Below are 14,617 nucleotides of genomic sequence, written 5' to 3' on the forward strand. Positions count from 1 at the left end.
GCCCTGGCTGTCCTGGAGCTCACTCTGTAGATCAGGCTGGCCTCGAACTCAGAAATCTGCCTGCCTCTAATCAGTCTTTTATGATGAATTCAAATGCTTACATTATTCTGAATCAGGAACAAGGTACTGGCCTTGACTCACAGAAATCTACCTTCCTCTGCCTCCTGAGTGCTGGAATTTTAGCTGTTGTTTTTATGGGATGTACCCTTTCATATATTAATGTGAAGAAGGCTATAGAAATGTGTTCTTACAAATTAATTTAAAAACTACATTGCCTTAAATTGTTTAAAAAACCACGCAGGGATACTTTGGAGCTGTCGGTGCACTTCTTGGCCTGCCAAATTTCAGCTAAGACGTCCGCGAGCTTCACTAAGGAACGCCGTTCAGGAGGAGCCGATCCAGAAGCTGCAGTCATTGTTTGTCACTGGGAACCAAAGGATGAAAGCATAATTCTATTTGTGTTCATTTTAAATGTCAGAATGGTGAGCTCGTGAGCTTTGCCGCATGGAAAGCCCTGTAATGGGAAGTATCCCTCATTGATGTCCTCTTGTCTGTATGATAGCCAGCGTTCCATCTTAAATGCAATACAGCCTCTTGATTGTTGAACTTTCCTCAATGATTTTCTATTTATTTGATGCAGCCAACATTGTAGTACTGTGTGCTCAGACACAAATCTTAAAATCTCAGAAATGTTTGTTTATGCAAAATAATTGATTCTAAATGTTTGTTTGTTCTAAATATTTGTTTGAGTCTGTCACGTATGTTTGGTTATTAGTGAGCAGGAAGTAACATACTCTCATAATTTATTGTACTGGCAATCAAAGATCATTTTCTGTGACTTAGAAATGTTAAGGCAATATTAAGTATTAACTGTGGTAGTTTTATAACATATCCTCAGAAAAGCATGTCTATATGACCTCTGCCCATAAGTATAATTTTCTCTCAGATGATGAGTTGAAATACTGTGTTTAAACCTGAACCTGAATTTTTCTATTGAATCCCTGAAGTTTTTGCGCATATTTGGTGGCGCTACACTTTCTTTATCTCATGCATTAATCAGTATATGTGTTAAATGTTTACTGTTTGTAAAATTGAGGGCATAATCACATACTTTGGAGTCTATCTAATTAATTAAGTCCTTAGACTGTTCAAATGGAATATGGTTAGAGCGAGTGACATTCTATGCTCTTTCTCTACCATGTGTATCTCAGGCCCAAATGTGCATTTCTTATCATTAGATCTGAACTTGGGAAGCTGATGTGTACCTTCCATAAGCAGTAGCAATGGACAGAATTAGATGCTATCAAAAGGAAAGTTTTAAAGTTATGTGGCTCTGGGCAGCATTACTAAGTTACAGATGGATCAATGTTTATGGTTTTTGGTCATAAAAGCATCGCAGACCAAGAATTTGTCTTTCTGCTTGGAATTTATTCTTGGGTTTGAATTCCTGTTTTTTTATAATGTTAAAATGTAACATTTTTGATGCCATTAGTTTGGTAAGTTGAGTCTGTATGGGAAATGGACCTATATTAATTTCTGATTTCTGGAAATAACCTTAAAGAGGTTAGATTGTTTACATTTGAAAGAGTATTTCAGTGTAGTTTCTGAGACCCCAGTGTTCAAAGTTTCCAGCAGACTGTCAAGAGGTTCTTGATAAAGACAGGTCTCTGGAGCCAGGTGTGGTGGCGTATGCTTTTAATCTCTGCACTTGGCAGGCAGAGGCAGGCGAATCTCTTGAGTTCAAGGACAGCCTGGTCTACAGAGTGAGTTCCAGAACAGCCAGGGCTACACAGGGAAACCCTGTTTCTGGGGTGAAAAAAAAAAACCACAACACAGATTTCTGTGTAGTTTATGGAAGCACATGACGATATTGTTTGCCCAGTAAACATTTTAAGTCTACAATGATGTCACTCAGTGTTTGTCTCGACAGCCTGGCTTGTTTCAGTTGTGATGCTACTGCTTGCTTTGTTTTAAAGGTTGACTTGAGTGTGCAGATAAGAAAATAACTGAATGATAGAAACTGTAGATTATCTAGTGTGGAAATTCTATACATCAGCAGCTATAGATTTAGGGCTATCTTTAAATTAAATAGTGCTCACATTAATTTCACCACTTTGCTTTGGTTTATATAGAACTAGCATTTTGCCATTTGGAACGGAAATTAACTACTAAGGGCCATGTAAAGTGAACTAAGTTGTTCATACATTTACCTTTTCTCAAGTGTAATCTGTCATTACTGAATTAATGAGAACACAGAATCATAATTGATAAAGGCTGCCAAGATTCTAATCTAACCTGTATTGCTCTTGAGAAATTCCCTGTATGCATGCTATCACAAATAGAGATTTGCTTCTAATATCAATCAACCTAATTAAAGATCTGGGTTCTTAAACAGTGCCATTTAATAGATAAAATGTAAACTATGAATAATTTTATATTTTCTAGTAAATGCATTAAAAGCTAACAAGAAATAGGTGAAGGTCATTTTAGTACCTTTTTAAAAAATTTACCAGTATATCTAATATGTTATTTCAGTGTGAAATTGGCACCAAAAAATTAATTGGGAGATGTGTTTGCCCTTTTGTTTATTTTGTTTTTATTTAGTCTTCAGTTAATATATATTTTATTCTTAATGACACATTCAGTTTTAGACTGACCACCTTTCAGATTTCATAGCCACATATATTAGTAGTGTTTTTCTAAAGCTTCTTTGTTTTGTTTTTGTTTGAGACAGCCTCAACTAGATAGCGCCAGTTGGCTGGGAACTGACTATGTAGACCAGGCAAACCCCAAACTCAAATCTACCTGCCTCTGTCCCTGCCCCTGTCTGCCAAGATTAAAGGTTTGTTGGGAGTCCTTACAAGAGAGCACTATTATGTGTCCTTGAAAACTTTGTGAATATGGGCTTTTAAAAGAATGAGATGGGAAAAAACAATAACTTTTTTAAGTAAAGACCATTTATTGGGGCAGTTTATTTTACATAGATAAGCTGTTACTATTTCAAAAATACTGTATATTGTCATCATGTCATCTCTTGTGTAGTGTATGGGATTTTTCTAATAACTGATATTGATAAAACTGCTTGTGACACATCCTAATAGTTAGCAATTTCCAAACTAATGTATTTCCTTTATGGAAGCAAAATTAATTCCAGGGACTTAGTTTCTAAAGTTTCTGAGTTTTGTGCAGTCAATTTTGAAAGATTACCAAGAGACACTTTTTATCTCATTGTTATTTTTTATACACACAAAGAGTCTTTCTAAAAATTCTGATAACTTTCAAATGCTAAGAGCATCGTCAGCCATGGTTTTGGTGGTAATACACGCACACAAATCTAAAACATCACCTCTCCCCCAAAAGGTTGCCTTTTAACTAGACTTCTCCAGTCATCTGTACACACACAGGCCATAGCAAGGCATTGCCCTCCTCAGCTCCTCTGAGGAGGTGGAGGAGGAGTGGATTTCTCCTGTGGTTCAAGTCTTTGCCAAGGCAAGGCTAGTAATATGCATAATTGAAAGACAGCCCCTCAAGGGATTCTCATTATTTGCAAATACTGGACTCTTCCAAGGCTCTAAATGGATGGCGCCCTTGAGTGCAGGTTTAGGTATCCACTCCTAAAAATAACGCTGTTTTGTGGGTTACATTCTCGAGGAAGGAAAGTTCATCTGGCTATAGTTTCTAAACATCCTTTATATAACTACTTTGTTAGAAACAAAGTTCTTTCTTATTTAGTTTATCATATCTTTTGTTGAGCACTTTATCTTTGTTAGTGTTTTGCATTTTTGAATATAATTCAGAAATTCTAGGTTATGCAAAGAATTTATAAAGCATAATTAAAATGAGTGTATATTACTTTGCATTCGACTTCAGTTTTGTGGTATGTGTAAACAAAATAACAGAAAAACATTTTTTAAAATACTCTGATATCTAAGGTGATTGCCTCTAAACCGTCTATGTTGTCTTTTCCCACCCAAGCTCCTATGTTACTGAGTGCACTTCATTGTGACAGCAATGCTGGCCAGCTAGCTTCATCTGTGTCACCAGATAATCTCTTGTTTGATTTTTGCTTTTTGAGACAGGGTCTCTGTGTAGTTCTGGCTGTCCTATAACTTTGTTATGTAGACCAGGTGCCTCAAACTCAGAGATCCTCTTGTCTCTGCTTCCCAAGTGCTAGCAACAAAAGCATGTGCCAGCACATCCGGCCTGCATCACAAAAGTTCTGTTTTACAACCTATAACAGGAATTGTCTCACACTGTCAGTAATACAGTGATATAATCTCTTTTTTTCCCTTTGAAGTATTAAGATAGCCAGTTCAATACAGCAACATAAAAAAGTGTCCCAAGTTTTTGCTGCCTTTTATTCTACTTGCAAAATTAAAATATTCCCCCATTGGACACACTGTGCTGTCGTATATATTCAGTACATGTGGAGTTCTGCTTGGAACAGTGTTTTACAGTGTTCTGGTCATTGGCCTAGCTTCTTCACGTCTCTCATTAGTTGTTAACCAGGACTTTGGCCACCGTGGGAACAACACCGTTGCCAGGAGCCAGAGCAAACAGTTGCTCCATTCCTGGCAGGGCTCAAGATGACTTACACATTGCAGACCTATCATGTGCTAGAGCTTATTTTTAGTGCTTCATAGTGTTTTAGTAATTCATTAGTACATGTGGATAAGTACTTACAAAACCAGGAAAAAAGTTATTGTCATTATTGCCTGTGATAGCTACTGGAAAGTACTTGTGTAACCTCAAAATCATTTAGGGATTGTTATTCTTCATTTGTACAAGATGAAAATTCAGAGATGTTGAAGTATTAGCTATATTTGGGATTTTAGTAGCCCCTCTCCTTGACCTGTTTTTATTTCTAATCATTGTGTGGTCACAGGTGAGGGTGAACACAGAGCTCTTCTGAAATGATTGTATTTGTCTGACACACGGTTCCAGCACCACTTACAAAATGAAAATGAAAATGGAATCACCTGCACATAGGTTGGATGGATTACAGTGCTACCTAATAAGGCACAGAAGACCTTATTAAGATCTCTTTGTGAGCTGACTGGAGTAGACCTGTGTCTGACCCAGTGTCTTTCTGAAGTCAGTGTGGGCTGCTGCTGAAATCTGGGGCTTGGGTTTCTGATCTGAATTCACAAACTAGTTTGTCTTCTAAACAAAGGTTTACTGCAGCTGCTGTTAATTTTATGTTTAAAAGACCTGGTAAAGAACGTAACTTCCACAGAAAGCATTTTCATTTTTACATACATTACCATAAGTGATGTAAAATAGTTTGAGATCTCGATTGTTTTGGTTCTATGCTTCAAAGCTGTCATTGTGACCGGGTGTCATCAGGATGTCACAGTGGCTCACTCAGTACTTAATTAACTAACCCTGCTACTAAGCCATTTGAAAATTGGCCTTAGTTTTTCTGGCATTTAGAAGAAAAATAATTTTTTAAAATCTTAGCACTCATGCTGTAGTGTCCCATTTCTGCCTGTAATCGTTGGACCCTGCAGTGAGTGAGGTTCGAACACTTTGTCTCTTTTACCCACTGTGTTGGAGTTAAGTGAACTCCAGGCATTTAAACTGAAGGGAAAGGTATTCTTGTTAATTCTTGAGTCCTGAGGAAATCTTTCCTAGGTGTTTGCTGTCCCAGCTTAGGGCTTCCTTTCCTCACACACGTCACTCAGTGCAAGCTGCCTTACTCTGTTGGTTGCATCATTCCTGTCAGGTTTAAGCTTTGTTTATGTTTAGATTCTTCTAATATTAAATCTTATGTAAAAAATGTATGATGTACTACAAACTTTATGCATAACAAAACTAAGTTATAGCCTATTGTAACCTATAAAACACTTCTTGTAAATGATCTAATTTATTTTTCCATTTATGTACAGTTTCTTAATGTAAATTTAAAAGATATTTGTTGTGCCCTGCTCTGTAAACATTCCCTTAATGCTTATTTGCATGAGAGACTTTTGGGTTCTATTTGTTTGTACTATGTAGCTGTAAGCTGGGTTTGGGTGTCTACCTTTTCTGTAGTTTCTAACTTTTTAAATTTGTTAATATTCAATAAGTGTTAGAATCATGCTTTTTATACCCTACTTTCCAAATAAATTCTCTCTTTACTACACATGTCTCTTGCTTGTTTCATCCAGAGCGGAGCAGCTGCATTTCCACTCGGATTCAGCATCAGGTTTGATTCTCTTTGCCATTAGCTGATAGGACATAATAAACTCCATGAGAGCGAGGACGCTCTCTGTAAAGCTCTGTTCTGGGTCCTCAATACCCGGCCCTGATACAAAGTGCTCAATAAGTGAACTATGTTTAGTGAACTGACTATAACGTGCCCTTCCGTAGTTATTCTGCTTGTGTAGACACACACAGATATGAAAGCCTTTTATTTTTCTTAAAATGAGACCATTTTTCTGTGCTATGGGTGTACATCTGACAGGGTGGTCCAGCGATGCCAGGACATCTATGATACCTTGGTGATACCTTCAGAAAATGGACTCTAAACCCAATCTTTTTTTTTTCTTTAAAGATTTTCTTATTTTGTGTATATGCATGTTTCACCTACACATGCGAATGGGTACCATGTGCCTGCCTGGTGCCTAGGGAGACCAGAAACTATTGGATCCTCCGAAACTGGAGTTAGGGATGATTGGAGCTGCTGGGTGAGTGTTGTGTACTGGGCCTCGCGTTCCTAACACTGAGCTGTCTCCTGTTCATCTTATGTGTAGTAGGCAAAGCCTGTTTGAGAAGAAAAGGAAAAGTTGATATTGATGTCATTTCCTTGACTCCGGGAATGATTGCACTATAGTATAAAGCAGAACCTCTCTGTTAGAATCCAGTGAGCAGGGAGGGAGGAGGAAGGCGAGACCTTGACTGGGAGAGCGTGGTAGGATGTGGAAATGCTGTGTTTGAGGGTTAATTCAGCTCACCACGGACAAAGGCTACCAGCATTACTAAAGAGCAAGTTTGCTGTATACTATAGTAATAATTGCTTTGTTCAAAATCAACAGTGCATCTGAGAAGGAAAGTTGATGGTCTGTGGTTGCTGTGAAAAGTGTGGAGGCAAGCTGTTTATTGATAACCTCAACTGAGGGCAATGTGTACTAATCACTGATGGTTTGGCACCTGCAATCTATTGACCAGGTCCATACTAAGCTTTGTAAATTTCACTTTTAACATTTCTTTGGGTTTTGAATGTCCTAGCCTGTTTGAGGATTCATTTGGTAGCTGTGATTACCCACTTTCTCTTTGCGCGCCATGGGTGTGTGCCTGGTGTCTGAGTTGGCTAGAAGAGGGTGTTCCCTGGGTGGATCCTCGGGGGCTGGAGTTACAGACCATTGTGAGCTACCCCGTGGGTGCTAGGAATCAAACCAAAGACTTTGGGAGAGCAGCCAGCCAGCAGAATCCAGCCTCTTAGCTGCTGAACCGTCCCTCCCACTCCACTTGATAAAAATGGAGCAATCTGGCAGGTTATGTGCAGTTCTGCTCCTCTGGCAGATCTCATCATATCTGTCATTGTAATTGGTCCTAATGGCTTCCACCAGCTTAGCCAGAGCACCCTTGTCTTCTGAGTTAACCTGCGTGAAGGCAACAGTGGTGCGTGTCTTCCTGTGGACCAGGCACCCCAGCCTGGCCTTCCCTTGATGATGCAGTAGGGCACCCCCATCTTTCGACATAGGGCAGACAGGAAAACCACCAGCTCAATGGGGTCTACATCATGGGCAGTCACCACCAGCTGAGCCTTCTTGTTCTCCACCAAGGTGGTGACTGTATTGACTCCTGCTTGGAAGACAGGTGGTCTCTTAGTTGGGACATCCCCTTTGCCTGCAGCTTTCTTCTCAGCACAGGCCAGTAGCCTTTGCTTCTTCTCTTGCTTTGTCTCTGGCCTGTACTTGTGGGCAAGCTTAAGCAGCAGAGTACCTGTTTGCCTGTCCAGGGCCTGAACTGGTTAATGGTAGGAGATACTTTGAGCCACTTATAGAGGATGGCTCTTTGCCACTGCAGCCCGATGTAGTGGGACTATTTGACAAATTGCCACTGCAGCCCGATATAGTGGGACTATTTGACAAAGCATGTTAGATCTCTTTTGGGCTAGATGTCCTGCCCAATGCCAAAGTTCTTGGGCCTTTTCTCAAAGGATTGACTAACTTTTTGGCTTTCTGTTTCTTGATGATGGCAGGGGCCAAGGCCGCCTTCTTCCCCTTGGCCTTCTTTCCTTTGGACATCTTGCTCTTTTTTGGTTTTTGGAGACAGGGTTTCTCTGTAGCCTTGGCTGTTGTAGACCAGGCTGGCCTCGAACTCAGAAATCTGCCTGCCTCTGCCTCCCAAGTGCTGGGATTAAAGGCGTGCGCCACCACTGCCTGGCGAGCATCTTGCTCAGCTGGTGGAGAGAGAAAGAAGAGGGAATTGTGGGTGATAAGTAAGCAGTTGTGGATTCTCTGTAGTCCTGGCTGTCCAGAAATCCGCCTCTACCTCCCAAGTCCTAAGATTAAAGGAGTGCGTCGCCATTACTGGCAGTGAGACTGGTGGCAGATGCTGAAAGGGTCATGCAAACCATCACTGTGAGGGCCATGCCAAAGCATGATGTCTCTTGACCAAGTGTCAGACATAAAGCCTCGAAGTAACCGGAGTCTATGGACCTGGACTTGTTTCATGGATGTGGCTCTTGAAGTGCGACTTATTCTCTGAAACTTTGCAAGTTCCATCTAGTTAAGTTTGGACCAGAAACCATGCTAAACTAAGCTCTCCTATGCTCAAGGCAACCTCTCTCTCTCTCTCTCTCTCTCTCTCTCTCTCTCTCTCTCTCTCTCTCTTCCCCTCCCCCTCCCCCTCCCCCTCCTCCTCCCTTAGAACCACCCAGCTTTTTGAGCTCTGCTTCTCTTCTGTCTTATTGATCTCATCTTCTGTTGACAGCAGGATGAAAAGATGAAGGGCCTACACACAGCACCAACCATTCCCCCAGTTCCTCAATGGACCTGGTCTCCTCAGCCAATTCTCACAGTTCAGTAAGGATGTCATTTTATCATTCTATTTCTAGAATTATATACTAAAATGCATTCCCTCTAAACTGTAAGTTGAAAGCCTAGCTCCAGAAGTAACTATATAGAGAGTTTCAAGGAGGCAGTAACAGACCATGGAAGTCATGAGGCGGGGGCTTGAGTCCTGTAGGGAGAGAAGGAAGAAATACTAAAGAGCTCTCTTTCTTTGAAAACCAGTAAGGTTACCCAACTTTATCTGGGTAGAACCCTCCTCAGAAGCCAGATACAACAAAGGCTACACCTGGACTTGTAGCCCTCAAAACTAATCAAGTAGGCCATTGTTTAAGCCACCAGGTCTGTGTGTTATTTCAGGCAAAACTTGTATTCACTTCTGCTGTTGCTGGGTTAGAAACACCATAACCAAAATTGTCTACATGCAGGCATTTATTTTGTCTTACAGTTCTAGAGGGATGGGGTAGGATAGGAGGGAGAGGCCTGGCAACAGGTAGCCAGGGTAGGAAGCCTACAAACAAAGTAGAGAGAGTGGGCACCATGCGGGGTTAGACCATGAACTCTCAAAGCTTGTCTGCAGTGATGTACTTCCTCCAACAACGTTGGAACGTCTCCCCATACAGTGCTGCTGGGACCAAGCATTCACATAATATTGGGGTCATTTAATGCTCAAACCAAGTAGATAGTTGCTGGGGTTTCTGGCTCTGAATAAATCTGGAACCCAGTGTCTCTTTACCTCTAGTATGCCTTAGGATTACCTCCCACTGGAGTTAGTCTCATATTTTCCCTGCCCTCCTCCAAAACCAGGCTCCAGCCTCCCTGCTATAATCCCACCATCCATGGTGAACCATGTCCATCTGAAATTTGTTGGGGTTGCTTTCTTTTTAGTCACAGTGTCTCCTCCCTGTTTCCCGAGCCAGCCTTGAACTCCTAGGTTCAAGTGATTCTACCGCAGCTTTCCGAGGAAGATTATTGGAACAAGCCGCCACCCTATCAGATTCATGGGGATTCTTTAGATTTCCATGTCACCCCATCCTTAACAGGCACAGTTTCTAGCATCTTCAGAAGCAGCCAGTGTAACGGTTTGCCTGGAATAAGAAAAACTGCTGAGTTCCCTGCTGTATGCTCCATGCTGGAGGAAGCATGCGGCTGTAAGGAAGACTCCAGGGCTCATTATCCAGGCTGGGCTGGCTCAGAGGAAGGCGGGGCCCAGCAGGCCCTTTCTTTCCTGCCATCTCCCCTATTCCGTGAGACTCCATTTCCAGCCTCCACATCTCACCTCAGCCACTCAGTCATTATGGTGGGATTGGAGAGAGTGCTTTGTAAAGCAACTTGGGCCAGCATAGTGAAAATGACATCAGTTTTGGAGTCTGGACTGATGGGGCTTGATTTCTGGCTGTGAACCTTTTGGGTGATAGGAGAAGTCTTGAGTGAGACCTCTCTTGCAGCATCAGCTCTCTCAATTGCCTATGACTTTCCCGGGCTTTGGTGTACGGGTGAGGCATGTCATTTTTATCCTTTTGCTGTTCAAGGAGGTATGCCCTGGAGCAAAGTCGACCACGCCAGATCTTTCCCTCAGCACGTATTTAGGTGTCTTCATTTCATTTAAAAGTTACTGTATATGTGTGTGCACGTTCCCATGTGCTGTGCATGCTCTGGGGATCAGAGGACAATCTGGGGGAGCTGGTGCATACCTCTTCCCATGTGGGTCCTGGAGATTGAACTCGGGTCATCAGGGTTGGCAGCAAGCTCCTTCACCTGCTGAGCCATCTTGCCAGCCCCACCCTGAGTTCACCATGAAGAAGTCAAACCCCTCTCCCAATGCTGCATTGCTAGATTATTTGTGGATGACCTTGGCATTGGGGCTTGGGGGAGTGAATGAGCACGTTTAAGTTTCACTTGGAGCTTTTGGGGCAGGGGTACTAAAGTTTTGTGGCCATTGCTTGTTCTCCTACTCATTTGTATTTTTGTGTGTGTGACATATTTTATTATGCAGTCCAGATTAACCTAAAATTCAAACTTTCTGCTTTGGCCTTCCAGGGTTAGGATGGGTTAGTTCTGAGAGCCAGCATCCAATGTTACTGAGTCCAGAATTCCCTTCTGAGAGGGAAGTCTTTTCTGGTTGTTCTGGAGACCATTAGTGATACCCTCTCGGGTATGTCAGACCCAGCACCCGATCTGTCTCCCTGCCTTCTTCTGCTGTTGTGAAAACTTAGAAAGAGCCTAAGGAGAGGAGGAGAGAGAACAGGAGGCCTCGGATCCCTACTTCTGTGTGTGTGTCAGATGGGAGAGGGCAGAGCCAAGACAGCACGAGGGATACCAAAAAGTGGCAACAAGATTCTCCCTCCTGTGTAAGTCTGGTATTCACCTCAGGAAGCCCATTGCTTCACATGGAAATTGTAACAAACATGGAAATTGTAACAAAGGAAATTGGAAGAACATGGAATTGAACATGGAAATTGTAACAAAGCCACCGTGGAGCTGGAGAGATGATTAAATGTCACAAGGACTGCAGAAAAATGAAGAAAACAAAACAAAACAAAACATTGTGGCTGATAATCTGGGTTTGAGTTGGTTTGCATCTACTTCTTGCATACTCGGGAAGTAGAGGCAGGAGGATTAAGCTCGTCCAGGGCTACAAAAGAAGATGGCATTTCAGAAAACAGACGCACAGGGAAGAGCCTAGCTTTGAGTCAGGTTGAATAGGTCAGCATCCAATAGTCTTCCCTGGACTCAGCCTTGACCACCCCCTCCCCCACCCCCAAAACAAAACAAAACAACCCAGTGCCTTCGTATTTCCCCCAAGAAATACTTTAAAGATCACTAGCGGGCTCTCCTATCCTTGTTCCTGTGATTAGAAGACACGCGTAAAAATGGGACCCTGTGGAGACCAGACCTGGGGTGACTGGTCCCATGTTGTTCCTTGAAGGGGCCCTATACCTCTGTATTAGGCCACCAAGGCTGGAGAGCGAACTGGTGCAGCTGCAAAACCCACTCTGGCCTCAATTGTACACTTGGGAATTGTTTATTTTATTAAATAGAAAAACAACGCACTAGGACAGGCACAAAGACACAGTCTTGTGGCAGCGCGGGGGCACCTTCCCTGGTTTCTACTGCTGCTACTTGCTCTTGGGTGGGGGCCGATAGACCCCGACAACGACGGCGTGGTCCCTTTCGTAGGGCTCCAGAGTCAGCTGCTCCTGCGGCTTCAAGTTCTCCTGTTGCAGCTTCCTCACCTCAGAAGCAAACACGGCCTCGGCAGACGCTGTGGAGTCGATGCAGTTGGCCTTGATGGAAATGAGAAAGTGGCCTCCGTTGCGCAGAAAGGTGTGGGCGTTAAGCGCCACGATGCGCGACTGATCTGGCTGGGCCACATCGGCGAAGATCACGTCCACCATGCCAATGAGCATGCGATACTTGAGCGGGTGCCGGGCATCTTCCAGCACCGGGATGATGTTGGTGCGCTTCTTGGCCACGTTGACCAGATCGCGGCCGGCGCGATGGGAGAATTCAACCGCATAGACCAGGCCGTCGGGGCCGATGATGTCGGAGACGTGTGAGACGGTGGTTCCGGAGGCGGCGCCCAGGTACAACACTTTGGACTTGGGCTTGATGTGGATCTGGTCCACGCCGCCCAGGATGGCCGCTGCCAATTTGGAGCGGAAGGGATTCCACGTGCGGTACTCCTGTTTCTCCCCGTTCTCCATCACGGTGACGCGCTTCTCTCCGTACACCGAGACTCCAGGCACCATGTTCAGTGTGACCAGAGCATCCTCCGCGCCGCGGTAGATAAACACGCCCTCGTGCCGATGCGGCTCCACCGACACGGTGATGCCCTTCTTGCGGCGGTTCTTGTTCTTGGCTGGACCGCCGCGTCGCTGCCTGTCGCCTCCGCCGCCCCCGCCGCCGCCTCGTCCCCGGCCCCGGCCGCCGCCGCTGGAGCCGCGTGTGCGTGTCCCGAAGCCGCCTTTGGTCCCTGAGCCCGTGTCACCTCCCTTGCTGCCTCCCTTGCCGCCACCCCAGCCCCAGCCGCCGCGGCCGCCCGCGGGTTTCATGGCCCCCGCAGCTCTCAGGAACTGCCGCGGTGGTCAGGGATCGCGAGGGACCCCGGGCGGTTGCTGCGGAGTGGGGACAAATTGGTGGCGGCCGCTGCCCGCAGGATTAGCCGCAGCGGGATGCAGGGGGCCGCGGTGCGCACATCCCCGGATCCACGCTTTGACGCGGTGACTTGCGTGATTGCATCACAGCCGTTTTGTAGCCCCTGTAGCCCCGGAAGCCCCCCTGCACCAGCTGCGCGCAGACACAGCTTGCTCACTTGTAACCCTTTGCCTTCTCTCAAGTCTGCTGGTATTCTCTGCTTTCCCAGGGACTCCAGGTTCTTTCCCTGGATCTCCCAGTGGCCAGCCAGCGTCTCTGTGGCAGGAGATGGGAAGCGCGCATCCACTAGTCCTTGTGTTTCTTGCTCTCCCGTGTGGCAGCAGGAAACCTATGTGTAACCTAAATCATATGCCACTTACTTCAGCAAAAAAAGGGAAATGGAATGTTTACTTCGATGTTTCATCTTTGCTTTAAAAACCATTCTTTCAATCAAACCTTGAGAAACTGGAGGAAGAAATGGGCAGCACCACGGATAGAAACCCAGACGTCCCTGCATAGGCTTTAGCGTCCAGTCAGCACCAGGGACAGCTACTTCAAGCATGTCTCTTCTGACCACTATTGGTGGCTTTGGGGCCAAGCTGGACTTCTGTGTAGCTGATCTAAGCACATGTCTGACCTCCCTGTTAGTGGAATTAAGTGCCAAGTCCAGGGAGGTGGTGTTGGGCCCCCAAGGGCCCAAGTGTTGAGAACGCGACCCCCAGAAACACACAGCTTGATGGCAGAACGCTGCAATGACAAGAGGTTTTTATTCCAATGCGCGTGGGGTTGCTCAGCCTCTCGGGGAGAATAAACCCTGATTGTCAAAAGTACAGCTTTTTTATACTCTTTTGAAAAGGGGGTACCTCACAGTGATATCATTATTGGCTAGCAAAGCAATAGTATATTTTTAATTTTAGTGATCAGCTGTTGATGTGCCAGAAAACTTCGTCAGCAAGGTTAGGACAGTATGTGGTTTATCTAAGAATTCAAACTGAGGCAGGATTTCCAAGGATTGTTATCTGTGTTATAACTAATTTTTGAGAACTGCTAATCTTGCTCTGGTCAACTGTGGTCATCATGACCTCTTAGTCAGTCCTCTCAGATGGGGAAGGGCCTGGGTGGTATTGAACTATTGAACTTGCTTATATTGGCAGGGAAAGGGAAAATTCCTCAAGCAGCAGGGGGAAGGGGAAAGCTTTTGCAAAAAGCTCTGGTGCACATTAGCCAAGCTAAACACTATAGTTCTTTGGTGGAATGCACCTCAGAACTAGAACATGACGCAGGGAGAGGATATTAACTCCCCAGATGTGCACACGGTTAGTCTCCTCTCCTGTCTCACATCCACAGACAGCAATGGCAGGGCTGTTCACCCCTGAGTATTATAAGACTTTCTTGATGAGGGCCACAAGTCTGCATGAGGATATAGAGAAGGTGGCAGAGGAAGAAATGCAGGATTCCTGTGATAGCTTGTTCGTGGGAAACAC

At 44.4% G+C, this 14,617-nt stretch overlaps 2 protein-coding genes across 2 annotated transcripts in view; one reads left to right on the forward strand and one right to left on the reverse strand.

Moving 5' to 3' along the window:
* Pank3 (pantothenate kinase 3) overlaps positions 1-6,122 on the forward strand; it is a 22,321-nt gene extending 16,199 nt beyond the window's left edge. Inside the window, exon 7 of the mRNA XM_021176531.2 lies at positions 302-6,122. Coding sequence (XP_021032190.1) covers positions 302-352 — 51 coding nt within the window. The 3' untranslated portion in view covers positions 353-6,122. The remainder of the gene's footprint in view (positions 1-301) is intronic.
* Positions 6,123-12,005: 5,883 nt separating this feature from the next.
* On the reverse strand, positions 12,006-13,486 carry Fbll1 (fibrillarin like 1). Its single transcript, XM_021178106.1, has one exon. It carries the CDS (start codon positions 13,049-13,051, stop codon positions 12,116-12,118), a length of 936 nt encoding a protein of 311 aa, XP_021033765.1. The 5' UTR covers positions 13,052-13,486; the 3' UTR covers positions 12,006-12,115.
* Positions 13,487-14,617: the final 1,131 nt, after the last annotated feature.

The sequence above is a fragment of the Mus caroli genome, chromosome 11 (assembly GCF_900094665.2).
Source record: "Mus caroli chromosome 11, CAROLI_EIJ_v1.1, whole genome shotgun sequence".
Taxonomy (NCBI): Eukaryota; Metazoa; Chordata; class Mammalia; order Rodentia; family Muridae; genus Mus; species Mus caroli.